Below are 18,134 nucleotides of genomic sequence, written 5' to 3'. Positions count from 1 at the left end.
ACAGAGGTTTTTCTTACGCTGAGGCAGTTTTGTCTGAAGATGACAGAGGTTTTTCTGACGCTGAGGCAGTTTTGTCTGAAGATGACCAATGTTTTTCTGAGTCTGACACCTGAGTCTGAGGATGTCCTAAAATGAACACCATACTATTGAATAGAGATCAGTGCAGAGTGCAGACGTTTGCCAGTGTCTACAATTGCCACATTACTATTTTGTCTCCTATGTTATGTATAAAGTACTGTTAGATGCCAGCTCACACATCAAGGGCAGTCTCAGACCCACTTCTTTTCATTGTCATAATTATGACGTGCGGAATTGAGATGGAGGGCAGGAAGCACGAAGAATCTATATTGCGAAAATTGGAAATGGAGGGCAGTATACATTTCTGCTATGTGCTACTAAATGAACCTGCTCAAAACACCTCAGACCGCAAACAATCATTGAAAAACATTTTGGATTAATGCTCTACTGTTGACATTAACATCTAAATGAATGTCAAACTCCGATGTTTATCCAAAACTGTGATCAATGCCGTTATCTTGTTATAAAACTCTGACTTTGAAGTTCTTCCCTTTGCCTTTATAACTTTAATGACCTGCCAGAAAATAGGAAGCCCATCACAGCACCCACATCAAAGACTGGTCCTGGTGTGGAGAGGCCGGGCATGTTGCAAGTCACTGCCGAGCCAACGTCCTGTAAGCATGTCAGTTGGGCCAGGCTCACCTGCTCTACGTAGACATTCCATGTCAAGTCCCGGTCGACAGACAGTCCATCATCATTTAGATGCCTTGAAAAGCACCATATAAATGCAATATGTTGTCATTGATGTTGTTGTTGTTGTTGGTATATGACTACAGAGATTGGCTTAATGAATGGCACAAATAAACGGCAAGAACACTCTGCAAGTGGTCATCGCAAAAGAGGTCCATCAGCCATTCAGGCTGGCCGACATTCAAGATGACTGCTTCATGAGGCCTGACCTGCTGACCAGGAGTAGTGCTGCGGTGGATGCATGAGATGAAGAGCTGTTGACCACAGGGGTTATCCTGGTAAGCACGCCAATCCAGAGAACCCTGACGCCAATCCAGAGAGCCCTGACGCCACTCCGCAAAGAAAAGCAAGCCACCAATCAAAAGACTCAACAGAGACTGGCCGTGCAGAACTGTGCCAGTGTCTTCAGAGATTAGCCACTTCAGGAAAAGAATCAAAAGCGAAAAAAACAGACAACATCTCAGAGATTGCAGTCAACAGCTGAGACGAGTCATTAAAGAGCTATATTAACAAAGACTCTGCAGTGCCATAAAGCTTCTGGTGCGGTTCACTGACATCTTCACTGAAGAAAGTTAATCCTTTTCAATCCATGGAGGATAATAAGCTTCTGTGTGGTTTACCTCTATGACATCTTCGTCCATGCAGCTGAATTCCTGCATGCCCTGGTGAATCTGTGACAGGTTTTCCAAGCCTTCTCCTGAGCTGGCTTACAGCTGTATCTGAAAGAGTGTCACTTGCTCAGATGATAGCATTCCTGTAGCCTGGCTTTACCAGACTGACATTCTCTCATATTGGGAGATGTTTCTAACCCTAGTTTCGTAATGGGCGTAGACTTTGCGTTAACTTTAAAACAATTGTTCCAGCCTAACCAATTGCATTGATCATGGAATTTCTAACGATAACTTCCTACTTTAGGCTACATAACCTTTGTAGACTGATAATAAACTGCATTGGCAGTCAGGAAACATTGTATTTACCTTTGCTGTTTATATTTACATATTAACTGCAATTTGTGTTTAATGTTTGCAAGCATTGCTACTACCGTTTACCACTCTTACTTTTGAATGAGAAATTAACATCATCCCCTCCCATTGCTGATTGGTCCGACCTTTGTTTGGGAGTGCTAATGCATTGAGAGAGGCCAGACTAGTATCTCAGTGAGACAAAAATAAGAGATAGGTGGGCCGGGTCAGGCTAGCGTTTCTGGGCCATGCTGCCAGTGCTACTGTCATAAAAACATGTAAAAACAAAACAGAAAAACAGAAAGGAGGAAATGGATGTTTACAGCTCAGTTCCCATAAGCTATAAATAAGTGAATTGCAGCAATATTTATGATCGTGACCAGAACAAGGTCATGTCTAATCACAACATTACCTGGATGTTAATTTCAGACTGATAAAGACATTCACCACACCAGCCATGCTTTACTTTAGTTCTACATGTCCACATCCGACATGTGGAATATGCACTACCCTTATTTTCTTTTATTTAGTTACGTGTATGTAAATAATTATACTGTATGAAAATGACCAGACCTAGGCACTCAAACTTGATTGTTATGCTCAGTATTGTACTGCTGGTGTTATTTCCCAATGACCTCAACTAAACTGATAAAGGAGAACAATCTATTATTTTCATTGCCAGTGTCCTTGCACCTTTTATTAGTAAGATTAGTGGTTAGGGGTTTAACAGCATATCTTTTCACCATACCTAATAATGAAAGATTCAAAGGTCTGGTGTGCAGGCGCGCCTGCAGGTGTACGTGTGCTTTTGTTTAATTGCATTATATCAAGCTATCCAATTCAATGCTTTGGATCAATGGATATTATCTACAGGTATTGACATCTGCACTGTTAGACTTACAGTAGATGTAACCCCCACAGAATTGCCAGTAAAATACCTTTTTTTTTTCAGTATCACTAGTGTACTTTGCATTGCATTAATGTAGCGTATATTTAAATGTTTTCTATGCATTTTCACTGTTTTACATGAAGAACAGCCAGTGACTGGACACTCTGTGAACTGAGAGAGATGGGAAGAATGCACCCAGGAAGCAGTACAATCTGGACCTGAATCCATGGTCATGACTTTATCCCACAAAGATTAAGAGTCAGCATCCACAGAAGTGAGTAAATTACTGCAAATACTATTTGTTATTTTGTCAATTTGTTTGTTTATGTCTTGGTGTCATGGATATGCTGGCGATTGTGTCAATGTCTTGTATGTGGAGCACTTTGTGTTGCACTCTGTACATGAAAAATGTGCTATATAAATAAATACTTACTTACTTACTTACTTACTTCACATGTGGACTGTGTGAGAAATCCATATTTACTAACAAGGAAAACAACCAAGGAATATACTGTACTAGACAAAGTCTTTGCGTCTCATTTCCAAAACCTGGCTCCCATGATATGTTGTGCACAACTGATTTTTTTAATAATATGGTGATTAGCATGGCTTTATTTTGTCCCATTACACAGGTTGTTAGCCTGTCCATCAGCAGATTTGATAGATACACCCATGACCATCTCTCACACACTTTCCCTCTATTCCTTCACATATTAATTGTTAGCAACATACTAGTACCAATGGGTCAGGATTGATGACAAGCCTACAATGGACTTTGTAAGCTCTGTGCCTGTATTACGAGCCAAAACAAGAAAAAAAACTTTGTTATTCTTTATTTTTCTGTTCTGTAGGCTAGATAACAGGCTAGATAGTGGAGCCGAGTCCATACTGTATAAGTTGAACTCTTTCACAATTGTGTGTCAACTTACTAATGAAACCCACAGAGGTGATACAGCATGTTAATATGTGTACTCCGCAGGACTATTTAAGCACGAAAGGACTCATGTAATTCAATGCTTTCAATGTGAAGATGATGTGCATGCCTGTTAATTGTAAAGAACAAAACAACCGAGACACTATCTGATTGGGGGATGATGAGGGCATATGAACATGTCTCTCTCTTTTATTGTGTTCAATTGACTTACTGTCAGTTTCTGAAATCTGTTATATTATGAGTATTTGAAAAAGTATTTTTGAAAAAGCTACTGTATGTGTGTAATTTTTAATGGTAAAGAATAATGATAATAATAAAAAAAAGTATTACTATTGAACGTTGACTTACGTCATTGAATTTTAATTATAGAATGAATTAATATTGAATTATCATACTGGAAAGTTGTGGGGTAATAAGGGTATTATTTTCCATAAAATAAAAATAAAGTAAGGGCATCATGCTGTACATTAAAATTTTGGTATAGGTATCATACTGGAAAACACATCTACAGTAAGGCTACTGTAGAATGTTAGTTCCAGTAACTTTCTGGCAACAGTTTTGCCAATGAGTTAACTGTAAACATACAATAAAAAGTCTTAACAGTGCGGCAATCATTAACTTACACACCGTACTGCCAACTTCTGTGAACTGTTACTTGTCATCACAGGGCACAGTTTCAGAATGAAGGTTACTGCTGTTTTGTTTTTGCTGTGCTGTGGTTCATCAGGAGTCAATGGAGACAATAATATAAGTGAGAACGATATTAGTCAGGATGGTCTGCACAACACAAATAGCAATACCATACCCAGGAACCAGGCCCAGGAAGATGGAGCCGAGGCAACTCTGTCATCTTCTACCAAATGCACCCAAACTGACGTCCATGCCGTGCTGAGGGAGATGAGTGCTTTGCTGGCTGATCAGAGAGCTGAGCTCAGACATGTGGTGAACGACCTGGAGAAGCTGAGGACTACATATGAGGGTAATGAAACACAAATCATCATACATTTTCACATGGCTTGCTTTTCAGTGCTAATATTGCTAAAATTATTTTCAAACTTGCTTTTCTTTTAGCTCAGTCCATCCATCTAAATGCAGCTGTGGAAGAACTGAGAGGGGAAAGTGAAGGTAAACATTTGTGTAAAATGATAGCTTTACAAATATTGCTGAAATAATTTTCAAACTTAAAATGTGTTTTGTCTTTCAGCTCAGTCCATCCATCTAAATGCAGCTGTGGAAGAACTGAAAAGGGAAAATAAAGGTAAATATTTTTGTAAAATGATAGCTTTGCAAATATTCCTGAAATAATTTTCAAACTTAAAATTGTATTTCTTTCAGCTCAGTTCATAGCTCAGTTCATAATTGCAGCTGTTGATGAACTGAAAGTTCCTCTAATTTGTTTGTGAACCTAATACAATTTTAGAACAAGCAGCTCAGCTCAATGCTATGAAAGCCTGGTCCAACACTACTGAGACGCAAGTCATGGCCCTGGAAAGAGAGAATCGAGGTAACAAAAACAATACAATGTGATTGTATATCTGCCTTTCTTCCTGGTCACTGAGGTCATTTTAAGCCATAGATATAACCAAAGGCAACCACTGGTTGTTCAGGTTGGGGCAGCCGTGGCCTACTGGTTAGCACTTCGGACTTGTAACCGGACGGTTGCCGGTCCGAACCCCGACCAGTAGGAAGCGGCTGAAGTGCCCTTGAGCAAGGCACCTAACCCCTCAATGCTCCCCGAGCGCCGTTGTTGTAGCAGGCAGCTCACTGCCTCGGGATTAGTGTGTGCTTCACTTCACTGTGTGCTGAGTGTGTTTCACTAATTCACGGAATGGGATAAATTCAGAGACCAAATTTCCCTCACAGGATCAAAAGAGTATATATACTTATACTTATACTCATAAAAAAAATAACGTCATCAAGTTCCTCTTGAAAAATTAAACAAATCTGCCATCCTGGGGTATGTTTCCCAAAACCATAGTTGCTAAGGTATCAACTTTGTTGGTTGCAATGTAATTTCCCATTGTCAACCAACTAAGTTGCTAACTGGTTAGCAAGTAAGTTTTGGGAAACGCACCCCTGTATTGCATGATTTCCATATAATTATGCTATAGTTATTAGTTTACATTTTGTCACAGTTATTATTTATCCATGTGTTATTCGTGATTGACAGGGAGGAAGGTAGCTTTTTCAGCTGCAATTTTGGAGTCTGTTCAACTTAATACCGGACCCTTCAACCGTGACTACACTTTGGTATATAAGCATGTCTTTGCAAATATTGGCAATGCATATAACCCAAGCACAGGTACTGTAAAATTTATCACAAAGCTCTATATTTTACCACATTAACATATCAACAAATACCACATCAACCTATTAGTCAATCAACATCTAATCATCTCTGGTATTTATTCCTGATACAGGCATCTTTAGAGCACCAATAAGAGGAGTCTATCAATTTGACTTCAAGGTCTACGGTTCTGGTAGCAGCTCCACCCCATCAGGAGTCATTTTACGGAGAAATGGGCAGCATGTGCTTATTGCTTATGGTAGCCAAACCCAAGGGAATATCCACGTCTCTAATGGAGTGTGTCTGCTGCTAGAGGTGGGAGATGTGGTCTATGTGCAACTCTACTCTGGTGCATGGATATATGATAATTTAAATCATTACAACACCTTTAGTGGTCATCTACTTTTCTTAATGTGACAAGTGAGTTGAAGTCACAAAACACAATCAAGAAAAAAAAGTCTCAATTAAAAAAAAAATTCTTATGTTTTTATTATGTTCTTATGTTTTTATGTCCACTGTTTCGGTGAGCCCTCATGTTGTATTTGTGTCTTTATGAATATGCTCTCTCTGCTGGCCCTCTTGGGACACCTTGAACCTTGAACCTAATTTGCCTCTACTGTTAATGTGGTGCAGTAGATCCTAGATAAAGTTGAGGAAGTAACTGATTACAATTCTACTGCAAGCTCTGATTGTACTAAAAACCTTGTGAAGCAAACACATTAAAATAACAGTTGACCTACAGTACATCAAAGGCATAATGGAATTACTTAGAGATCATATAGACTACATACAATCATATAGGCTATGCATACTGTACACACACCTTGCTAGTACCAGGTTGGACCCCCCTTTTGCCTTCAGAACTGTTATTCACTGGATATTTTCTCTTTTTTGGGGCATTCTTTGTAAACCCTAGAGATGGATATATGTGAGTCATGGTCACTTAGTCACTCTTCCCCATTCTTTTTTAACTCCAGCAGACCATCTTGACCATGACCATGTGCCTAAATGCATTGAGCTGCTGCCATATGATTGGCTGATTACATGGGCGTAGGTTTAGGGGGGGACGCTAGGTAGTCCCAATCAATATTTTGGCAAACTCCTCTCTTCTATTTTGACTGATTCTGACGGCCAGGACGACAGTTGCAGAAACACTGTCATTTGATTGGCTGAATCCGAAGGTAATCAAATGATATCTGACATGCCTAAAAGATATCTGACATGCCTACTTTACTTTGTGGTGACGGTATAGGCCAAGTTATCATCAGGGATGTCTACCAATACATAACTCAAAAAAGGCCAGTGTAAAACATTTTAATATTCCCTTTGCCCTTCAGCATGCACATTTTGCCCCTTTTTGTGCTTTGTAGATCAGCTACACCACCAAAGAAGAAAAGGAACAAAGCTTTTTCATTATGCAGTCGAAGTAGGCAAAATAACTAGCCACACAAACTGACAACTAGGCTACAACTGGTGACCAGGCTTTCAAATGCGATTCCACTGTAAAACATAGCATTAACTGTTAGGATATTACCCAGGATATTGTCACAGCTAAACCTAGCTTCTGTAATCTTTCAACCAAGGTTAGGAGTCATGTGCACTGTGCACATATAGCACAGAATAGAAGTCACCATGTCACTGGCTGCAAGCTTGCAGTGGCAATAAACAATGGATCCGAGACATTTTCCTGCTCCTATTCTGTTTATGTAGGCTAATGTATTTGTGAATGTAGCCTGCACAATGCAAATAAATACAAGATAAACCATAGTGCATTTCCATACAAATAAACACTGTGAGACACTTATATTTTCTATGATCTCATCCCAGAAAGATTTTCTTTGACTTGTTAGTTTTTTGAACATGTATTTTGTCTAGTGACATAGCAAACATGATGAAATTCATCCACATAGCCTTGCACTATACAAAACTATTTTTCACTAACCTAAAACCATGAGATTGAAAGCTAATTACGTTCACATTCATTCTGAAAGTGACAGGTACTCAATTAGACGTATACACCATAAATTGTCTAAAAATGTAAAAATATCAATATGATGTATTCAAATTACTAAATATGTTTAGCTATTAGTAATTATGCATAAAATACTATAAATTAACAAAATATATAGGCTAGGCCTAAAGTTTATATGAATTCCAAAATATGAAATAGAAAGTGACATTCATCACTTTCTGTGTATGTGTGCGTGTGCGTGTGTGTGTGTGGAGGGTCAATCAAATTCTATGATCGCCACTGATGTGAAGGATCACACACTATTCAATATTACTGATGACGTCAAGGTGGTGGGGTCCCCCAAATCAAATCAAATTTAAAAAAATCTCGAAAGTATCGAAATCGAGATTCTTCACTTGGTATTGGTATTGAAACAATAATTTTGGTATCATGACAACAGGAGTTGGGGATGTGTCCCCACCAAAGCTGAGACCAAACCCTTGGCTGATTAGATATTTGCATTGCATTAATGGTGGTGTATCTAATAAAGTGGCTGGTGAGTGTACTGTATTCTGTATTCTGTACTGTATTAGTCATTCATATATATAAACAATATATACTGTACATGTGTACACACAGGTAAAGTTTTTGGAATTGCAGTAAATTATATGAAGAAAGTGAAGAGCTCTCTCTGCTGGTTATTTTATAGAAGTTGGCCTACTCTGAGCCAGAGACATAGAAATCATGTTTTTTAAGGTTTGCTTACATGTTGAACTTTAAAATGTCATTCTATGGTGATGTAAGTCAGTTATATTCATTTATATAATTATAGGCTACTATAAAATACATTTCATTATATGACATTTCATTTCATTATATGATTACAGTTTTCTATTTGAGTCCAAAACCAAAATTTGAACCAAAAATACCTATTTCATGTTAAATAATCTAGAGGAATATAATGCTCACAAATAGTATAACTATATCTCTCACTAGTCATAGAAGATAATATACAATTCTAGTTTGTATTTTAAATAATGTAAACGTCAAATGTGAAGTATGGTAATAGTTGTCTAGAACATATTTTACCTTTTAAAAACTTAAAAATAAAGGCCATGTATTAAACTAAAAAAATGAAGCTAACGTATATGTGTTCTAAAATAGAATTCCTTAACTCTGCATATGTGGTGCATCATTGAGTCACATGGTAAATACCAATGCTGAAGTGGTCAATTTACTAGTGTGTTTGATCTTTCCAGTGTGAACATTAGGGAACTGCCACACCTGGCAGAGGTGGTGAACGGATACATGCTATTCTGGAATTTGTGAAGGTCAAGTTGATGACAGGCCTGATATTTAGGCCTAGTGAAGTAGCATTAACAACAGTAATCAGAACTAATGTGAGAAGCGTGAGTCACAGGATACTCACGCTGACACATAAAAGTGTCCTGAAATGTCCTGACTCTCATTCTGGCTCAGTGACAACATTTTCAGAAACAGAAATGAGTTGAGAGTGTTGACTGCTTTAACCTTCTAACACTGTTCCGGTTAAAAATGACCGATTTCATCCCTATATGCCATTTTTCATCAGATTGCCTCAAGATCTTATGATATCCTTCACAAAAGGCTTTTGAACACATAGAATTTATTGTGACTTATTCAACTTTGAAACACTTTAGCATAGCAGCTCACCATGTTTAGTTCTAACAGTATAGGTTTTACTAACAGGTTTTTCATCTGGGACCTGAGAGGACGAGAAGGTGTGTACTGCTGAAGCATGTCTGATAGGTATTTAGGTCCTGCTCCATTTACTGATTTATAAACCAGCAATAGTGCTTTAAAGTCAATTCTGTCACTCACTGGAAGCCAGTGCAGGGACTTAAGAATTGGAGTAATGTGGTCAGTTCTTTTAGTTTTTGTTAGAATCCTATCTGCTGCATTTTGTATCACCTGAAGCTGTTTACATGTAATAGTCTTTTTTAGGAAGGTCTGTGAACAGTCCATTGCAGTAGTCAACCCTGCTGGAGATAAATGCATAAATGAGGGGTTTTTTTTCCTAAGTCATGTTTTGACATCAGCCCTTTTGTTTGGCAATATTTTTGAGGTGGTAAAAAGCTGATCTAGGCAAATTGATGTTGGTCTAGTGCAGATGATATTAAAGTATATATATGATTTTTGAATATGCCCCTCAAACCACTTGCTCACTATGGGGGTGAAGGCCACAGGACTCCACTCATTCAAATACTTTGTTTTTCTTTGGTACTGGCACAATCGTGAAAGACTTAGAACAAGACGGGAATACACAGAGAAAGTTCAAAATGAAGCCTGCTTGCTCTGTTGCACATGTTCTGATTACCTGGGCAGGGATCCCATCCAGACCTGCAGCTTTTCGGGTGTTTACTGAACATATTCCTCACTTCATCCTCAGTGACAGTCAGAGCACTGGACATGGTGGTATCGGCGAGGCTACTGATGAAGGTTATTTCTGGGAGTATGGTGTTGGTGGTTTCAAACCGGCTCATCTGACAATGAGGCTGAGACATTAGGTCTCACCTTAAAGTCAGATATGAGTCATTCACTGAGCTGATTCTCAATTTTTGCTTTGTATTCCCTCTTTGATGACTTGCGTGTCCCTTTCTTCTCCTTATCAGCTGAAGCAAAGGCACTGACCCTTGCAGCGAGGGCTGCTCTGACATGGGTTCTGATTTGGAAAAACATGGATTGATTTAATATACTCCACACACTTCTGTATAAACCTGCTGACTGCGTCTGTGTATTCATTGATGTCAGATAAGTCACGGAACACAAGACATGGAATCCTGATTCATGTTCTGATGCCTCTCTCACACACCACCACCATTTTTAAGGGCAGGGAAGGGTGTGTGCTTGTTCACCTGGGGTATTTACTGACATTTACAAAATACCTTCAGCTTGTTGCGACATGAACTGCCATTATGTCCTTAATGGCTATCTGGAGCGCGTTTCCCAAAACCATAGTTGCAACTAAGTGAGCAACTTTGTTGGTTGCAATGCAATTTCCCATTGCTAACCAACTAAGTTGTTAACAGGTGAGCAACTATGGTTTTGGGAAACGCAACCCTGCACAGCAACTATAATGACTGATGCAGATCATTTTAAGAAGTTGTTCTCTTTCAGTATGGAACCTGTAGGTAAAAATTCACAATGTGCATATTTAATTTGTGGTCTTTTAAAGTAATGATCTTATTCGCAAAAAGGAAACAAATTGGCCTTGCAAACACCAACAAAAGATGGGAACTGATAAAGGCAGGTTAGCCTATAGCTTGTTAACTGATGCATGTTTCGGATGACCTCCACGGTGCAGTAAAACTGTTCTCACATTTTTGCTGGCTTTCAGACTTAAATCACAAAATTACATGGCCTGGATGTGTCATAGTCTTCCTTAACAAAGTATAATAAAAAACACATACAGTAATTGGTTGTGAATGACCTTTCAGGTGCACAGTAAAGGGACTGTTGGAACATGTACCTACCATTATGTTCTGAATTAATGGAATGAGCTACACCAAAGTAGGAACATCCCTGGAACCGTAAGGAGGGAGTGTCAAATATGTGTGCTTGGTTTAGCACTTAAATATACCTTTCATGAATTTGTATCATGGGAGTAAAACTCAGCACTATAATTTATTTTCAGATAGTTCTCGTGTATGTGTGTATTTATGCTGAACAACAAATAAAGCATAGAAGATGTAACATAATGCCTGTAACATACATAACATGAAGCTAACACTGCATAAGATCACACCTGACTACGGATGAGTTCCCACTGTAAATGAAAAACAAACAGTATAGAGTAGAGTTCAGCTCAGTAAAGTTGAGGCACACCCTGTTTTGTGTTTTACAATGGTGTGGATAGGACCTGGAGGTAATAACTTGGCAAAATTGTAGTCTTGAGGGGTTTGAATCTCTGACATTTGAAGCTCTAAAACATGTTTTAGCATGCATAATCCCTGAATTAAGAGTTCTCTCTCTGTGTTGTGATATTGCTCACATATTTTCCTTACAGGTCGAATCATAAAAAACAAAAAAGTGGAAAGGAAAACATTCCAATCACCTCTGAGCTGCTAAGATCACCACTGCATGTGTAAGCACCTGTAAAATCTGTTTATAGTGTTTATTACCGCACTGTTTAATTTTTGTCACTACAATGACCATAATGCTTTATGTTTTTGCAATATGTTGATATGGAATTCGGTACAGCCCAATCAGATTTGTTTGTTCTCTGTGTTTTCAATGTTTAATGCCCGCAAAATGGTGAGCTCTGAACATTCTAACACCCCAGGAGCGGAGCTAGAATCTTTGCTCAAAGTCAGCCCCGGTCCGATTTGCACTGGAGAGAGAGAGGATATTTTGCTGTCAGTAGTTTGTGGAGACCATTGGACAAGTTCATAGGCCCACTTACTCCATAACATCGGCGCATCGTACTTGTTTACTCCTTAGATTTTCTCTTCTAAGTTACCGGTTAAGTGCTGGTCAGACTTTCCGCTTGCTATTTGTCGGTGCTATTTTGTAGCTGAAGCTATCCTGACCTGGGTAGCTAGCTGACTCAGAGGCCGTTTACACGACACCGCCGGGTGGATTTTCTCTTACCGCTTTCACACCTTTAACGACTCCGGCAAGAAAAAACCTCGCGTGTACACACAGAGGTGTAACCGGCTAAATGTGCTGTAGTGCATATGCCAGACCAGTCGATGGCGCCGCTGTGCAGAAGCTTCACAATAATTTCGCGTGAATCGCATAGAAGAAAACATTGTTTAAACAGTTTGTTAAGCCAGAGAATGTCTAATAAGTGCTCTGGTTAAGCAGTCGCATGAAATAAGGAGACTACAGACAATTCGGTTTTCAATTCAACTGTTAAACTAATAAAGTTAATTTTCAAGGTATGTGACTGCTATGTGAAATTTCAAATGCTTAGCCTACGCATTGCATAGAGTGGTGAAGTCCCGCCCCTTCCGTTTGCCTCCATGGGACCTATCTTTCAAAAAGATTTGAACGGCAGTCTATGGCGAAAAATAAATTATTTTCTGGTCCCGGTTGACTTGTGCCTTGAATTACCCATATGATGTTTGTCAATTTTAAAGACAATTTTTCATGTAAAGACATTTGCGGAGAGAGGATTAAACACATCAGGTAAGTTGTATTCGTCCATAGACTGTACATTACATACTGTTAAGTGACATAGCAGGCAGCAAGATGCAACCGTTAACTAGCATAACAGCTCTTATCGTTTCATTACGTTGGTGACGTACATCGTTCGAGGCGAGAGATGTAGTCCACTGAGTGGATTCGCACAAAACCAACATAACTTTTGAAGTCTATCGAACAACAGTACTTTCTTGACGTGAAAAATTATCTTTTAAATTCACACACATCATATGTGAAATTTGTGGCACAATTCAAACTGGACCAAAAAATAATTGTTATCTCTCCATTAACTCCCGTTCATAATTTTTTGAAAGATAGGTCCCATGGACCGGAAGTAGAAGGGGCGGGACTTCACCACTCTATTAGGTCTGAGCACCACTGGAGAAAACACTAACATGCAGTAAGCTAATTTTTAACTAAGTTAAGCTAGCGTGTGCTTCTAACTTAGCCACTAAAGGCTGATAGGCTACATTGTACACATAAATCATGACAGGGGAAAGAAAAATATTTTAATATGATAAATAAATGGTTTGGTTTGTTTTGACAAGCCACATGTCAGGTCGAGTGCCGTGGCTGAGTTGAGAGGTGGGGCTATGTCGTCATAAAGTTGCCGGCTTCGCACCTACAGGCGTCTACACGACGAAAGTTAGCCGGCGGTTTCAGAAGTTCCCACTTCGGAAGCCGGTTTCAAAAGCTATTGGTTTCAGTCTCCTAAACTGCCGGCGTCGTGTACATGCAAGGCGTAACCGTTAACAAAATCTCACCGGTTTCACAAAAACCGGCGTCGTGTGCACGGCCCCTTAGTTCCTGTTGCATTCTCCTTCGGAGACGGACTCGATTTATGCGAAAATGTCATAAAATGTCATTGACTATGCCTAAAGGTCATGACCTTGACCTTTTACAGTAATGGCAATGTCATAATTGGGTTTACCACACCTTAAAACATTTATTTGTTATTTGTTATACTGTTTTTAGATTTTCAGCTATGTCAGTGTTCTGCTTAATTTATACGCATTATTTTCTCGAACGCCATGTCTGATATAAGACTGAAAATCCCCCTCATCAGATAAAATGGGTAAATGATACATTTTCTGAATCCTTAGGGTCATGCCAGTATTTCAGTGTTTGGATTTTGTTTCTCTGATGCTCCCTGGTGCCACAGGATTAAAAGACAAAAGATGACTTAGGCGGAAATGGCAGGAAAATGTGTGTGATTAAAAGTTTGAAGAGCTCCAGGGTTGGCTGTACTTATCCAAAATGTTCACAAAAGGATTTAAATGAAAGCTCAGAGTCTCCCCTTTAAAATGATACCAAACATAACAAAATAAAATATTTCAATATGTCCAATATAGATTTTTCAGCTATGTCAGTGTGCTGCTTGATTTATACGCATTATTTTCTCAACCTTAGTTTACATTATGTGTGATAACTCAAAACAGCTACTCTTGTCAGATGGCCATACATCATTGAAAAGCTGTGATTCCAGGCTTTCAGAAAAGGTATGGTAGCCTTTGCCACTTTTTCGGTAACGACCAACCCCTCTGGCTCACGGACTATATTACACCGCTGAGAATTCAGGATCCTGTCGCGCCATTGTTTAGTGTAACTAAGTTAACCTTTACTGTGCTGAGTGATTAGCACTCGTTAAAAAGGGGTTACACATGTTTCAATGATTTAATGTCGGGCATCTTAACCCTTTACTCTTTAGACAGCACAGAATTCAGCTCTTCATGCCATAATGCTTTTTTCTGTCATCTGGTATCTGATGGATGAATGTAACAGCTATATTTTGTCTGCTACAGAATTGTAGATATTGTAGATTATAAAAATGTAGATTTTGCACTGTATTGAAAGCTCTGTTTGGGTGCGAATGGGAGGAAAGAGTTGAGTTTGCAGAAGCGGGAGAAACATGATTTGCACTCCCGCAAATTATATGTACGTAAAATAAAATATAGAAATTATTAAAGTAGTGTAGGCCTATAATTATAGTTGTGATATAACTAACTGTGGTAGGTCCGACCATTAGACTGTGGAGCTGAGGTGAGTACTAGACACGCCCCAAGGGCCCAGGTGGCGTTCCATACAGATAGTAGGGGGAGTCTCTTGTCTGAACTTGTACAATATTACAATAATGTTGGGAGTGGGAGTGGGACTAAAAATGACACATTTTTGTGGGAGTGGGCAGAATATTGTTGGAGCGGGCGGTAGCGGGACTGAAAAATGCACCCATGCACCTCTAGCTCTTTTGTAAACTACAAATCAATAACTTTATTCTTGACCACTGTTTCTCACTAATAGGCTATGCGTCTGTCTGTTGTGTCAGCCTCCCATTACTATTACAAAGAGATCACAATCAAGACTCATTTTATTCTTGGTTTCATGTTTGGGGAATGCTTTTCCTAGTGTTGTCTTTTGTATAGCAATCATTTTGAGATATTCAGGCTAAAAAAAAACAGTTAAAAGCTACTTCTTTTTACGGACATGGTTTGTAAATGCTTATGGTTATTGTTTTTAATGATGACTTGCTCATTTATTACTGTTATGTTGCAAGTAGCTTTAGATAAAAGTGTAAACATAAATGCAAAGATGTGTAATTTCAGTGAACTTCAATGGACTCTGTCCAAGCCACTCCTCTTCATGTACATGATATAAAGTCACCAGCACTCACGAGTGTTGTTACATCCTAAAAAGAAAGATCCTCTTTCAAACAAAGATGGGAATACCTTTGATATTCATTACTTTGAGCTGCCTGTTCTCTGGAGGTACTATACAACATTTAACTTTTAACGTTTGTAACTTTTAGGTGTAATGAAAATGTCTGCAGAATTGTTGGATGTTTGAATATCATTTTGTGTGACTGTTAAATAATTAGACTAATTCTGTGATTCAATTGTACTAAAGAAAAAGTCTTCTTTATAATCTATAACTTGTATATAATGGTACTAACGGTCCTACTATTTAACAGCCACGCCTGGTATGCCAGGAAAACAACAGTCAAATACAACAATCCAATGTCTAAAATGTTTATAGAAGACAAGGCTGACGCTGTTGCTTTAATATCCAAATGTGACACAACTTGAGCTGTTGGAAATTTCCAATACCCTTTTCAATCATCATAATTTTTTTATTTTTGCTGATTTCTTCCTTTCAGCCCGCTCCTTGTCTTGCTATCAGTGTATGCCTGATGGAACAGGGCCATGCAAAGACACAAAAATGGACTGTCCTCCTACTACTCAGTGTGGTAATCTGAGGGTGGCCACCTTTGCCGGTACAGCTACATTTTTGCATGTCAAATTGTTAAATAACATAGAATGGTTATGGGATTTGGTAGACACTTTTGTCCAAAGCGAGTTACAAATAAAACAATAGTTAAATTAACAGTGAGCAGTGTTAAAACATTGGTATACATTAATTAGAATAGCAATAATAAACAATAATGTCAATGTAATCAATAGCCTAATGAAAATAAACAATGAAAATAAACAAATACTATGATATACTATAATATACAAACTATAACTTTATAACTATAACTCCTGCTTAATTAACTATGTGAATGCTTACTGTTTCTTATATTCACTTTTCATTTTCTGCCTATCTAAGGTGGACAGGCGGTCTCAGATATGGCCATTAAGAGTTGTGTTGTGCCTCAACAATGTATAGTTGGTTCCTATAATGTGGGGATGATGAAAACAGTAATCAACAGCAAATGCTGCACAGAGGACAACTGCAATATCGAGACAGTTGAAGGTATTTTTATGTTTTCATGGAGAAACCTCCTGTACCTGATGTGTCAATATAACAGCAAGATAAAAGCATGCATTAATAATAATGGCTAAACTCGTACCATGATGTAATCCAGTTCTCAAAAGGATTCTTCAAAGTCTCATTGTTATCAACTGATGTTACCGTTTAAGTCATTCTCCACTATGTATGTTTCACTACAGCTTATTAGCTTTGGGCATAAATACTGTGCAGTATGTGTTGAAAATAGACAAAACTTTGATTGTAACATCTCTCAAAAGCATCCACTGGTGGTCCCAATGGAAAGGAATGTCACACATGCATTGGGAGTGACTGTTCAAGCAAACTGAAATGTGAGGGAGTGGAAGACCGCTGTCTAATAGCAAAACGTGAGTACAAAAAAAAAAAAAAGAAAAACCATTAACACCAAGTGTAAGAAAATATAAATGTTACTTTAAAATGTTCTTAATAATACTAATGCAGATCAGAATATCGGAATGACTGTTTTATTTTTATTTTATCCCTTGCCAGTGGATGGAGGTGGTGAGAAAATGACAGTGAAGGGCTGTGCCTCTAAGAGCATCTGCACTGGGCAGATGAAGGATCAGCTGGGCCAGGCCCTGGGGGATATGACATGCTGTGAGGGAAACCTGTGCAACGGTGACAAGAGCAAGACCAGGAGTGGTACAAGTTCAGGAGAAGTTAACAGGAATAGCATAACAATCATGGTGTTGTCCATAGCCTGCTTCCTCTTCTTACATTAAGGTTGTTTGGTGAATGTGTGTCTTCTCCTACAGCTCTCAGGGGTTTCTGCATGTACACAAATGTAATTCATCTTCATAACAATGTAAGACTACAGGGAAAATAACACAAAACATTAAACATGGCAACCTTCAATAAGTAGACCATTGAAATTTGAGTTTCAATGGAATGGATGATACTGTAGTAACTGATAAGACTTAGTTTTCACTTGGAAATTCATTGGAAGGATCCTTTTGTCAATATTTACTAATATTATTCTGTTTCTGAATCTGTAAAGGCTACTTTATGAATAATAAATAATAAACCATTTGTATCTGTGTATCTACTTGATATTGTTAATTTCTTGACACTATGATGATGGGCAGTTTAAGCATTTCAAAATGTACTAAAAATATTAAACTGGCAACTTTAAAAAAAAGAAAATAGCATATACATATATTTGGAAATATAGTCTTCATAGTCTTAAACCCTATTCGGACGGGATTAGTTGGGTAAAGTAATTTCACCACAGGATGTCTTGCAACGGTTTCACCACAGGATGTCTTGCAACGGTTTGCCTATTTTGATTTGACTGCCGAAGAAACCGAGTGCTTCTTCAAGCGCCAAAATCATGGAAACTATGTTTAAACAGGATATGACAGAATATCTGCATA

At 38.4% G+C, this 18,134-nt stretch overlaps 2 protein-coding genes across 2 annotated transcripts; both read left to right on the top strand.

Annotated features, from left to right (window-relative positions):
• The first annotated feature begins 4,028 nt into the window (after window positions 1-4,028).
• Window positions 4,029-6,570, top strand: LOC121688560. The gene is made up of 6 exons (XM_042068222.1): window positions 4,029-4,532; window positions 4,625-4,678; window positions 4,758-4,811; window positions 4,974-5,057; window positions 5,724-5,855; window positions 5,974-6,570. Exons 1-6 carry the CDS (start codon window positions 4,235-4,237, stop codon window positions 6,255-6,257), a joined length of 906 nt encoding a protein of 301 aa, XP_041924156.1. The 5' UTR covers window positions 4,029-4,234; the 3' UTR covers window positions 6,258-6,570.
• Window positions 6,571-15,632: 9,062 nt separating this feature from the next.
• LOC121688092 (ly6/PLAUR domain-containing protein 3-like) lies at window positions 15,633-17,622 on the top strand. The gene is made up of 5 exons (XM_042067454.1): window positions 15,633-15,737; window positions 16,127-16,243; window positions 16,579-16,725; window positions 17,001-17,108; window positions 17,251-17,622. Exons 1-5 carry the CDS (start codon window positions 15,689-15,691, stop codon window positions 17,481-17,483), a joined length of 654 nt encoding a protein of 217 aa, XP_041923388.1. The 5' UTR covers window positions 15,633-15,688; the 3' UTR covers window positions 17,484-17,622.
• Window positions 17,623-18,134: the final 512 nt, after the last annotated feature.

The sequence above is a fragment of the Alosa sapidissima genome, chromosome 17 (assembly GCF_018492685.1).
Source record: "Alosa sapidissima isolate fAloSap1 chromosome 17, fAloSap1.pri, whole genome shotgun sequence".
Taxonomy (NCBI): domain Eukaryota; kingdom Metazoa; phylum Chordata; class Actinopteri; order Clupeiformes; family Clupeidae; genus Alosa; species Alosa sapidissima.
This window is presented reverse-complemented; position numbering and strand designations above follow the sequence as displayed.

Coding starts and splice junctions, on each gene's coding strand:
- LOC121688560 (XM_042068222.1), top strand. CDS start 4,235: ATGAAGGTTACTGCTGTTTTGTTTTTGCTGTGCTGTGGTTCATCAGGA. Junction 4,679..4,757: donor ACTGAGAGGGGAAAGTGAAG/GTAAACATTTGT, acceptor TTTGTCTTTCAG/CTCAGTCCATCCATCTAAAT. Junction 5,856..5,973: donor TGCATATAACCCAAGCACAG/GTACTGTAAAAT, acceptor TTCCTGATACAG/GCATCTTTAGAGCACCAATA.
- LOC121688092 (XM_042067454.1), top strand. CDS start 15,689: ATGGGAATACCTTTGATATTCATTACTTTGAGCTGCCTGTTCTCTGGA. Junction 16,244..16,578: donor GAGGGTGGCCACCTTTGCCG/GTACAGCTACAT, acceptor TGCCTATCTAAG/GTGGACAGGCGGTCTCAGAT. Junction 17,109..17,250: donor CCGCTGTCTAATAGCAAAAC/GTGAGTACAAAA, acceptor ATCCCTTGCCAG/TGGATGGAGGTGGTGAGAAA.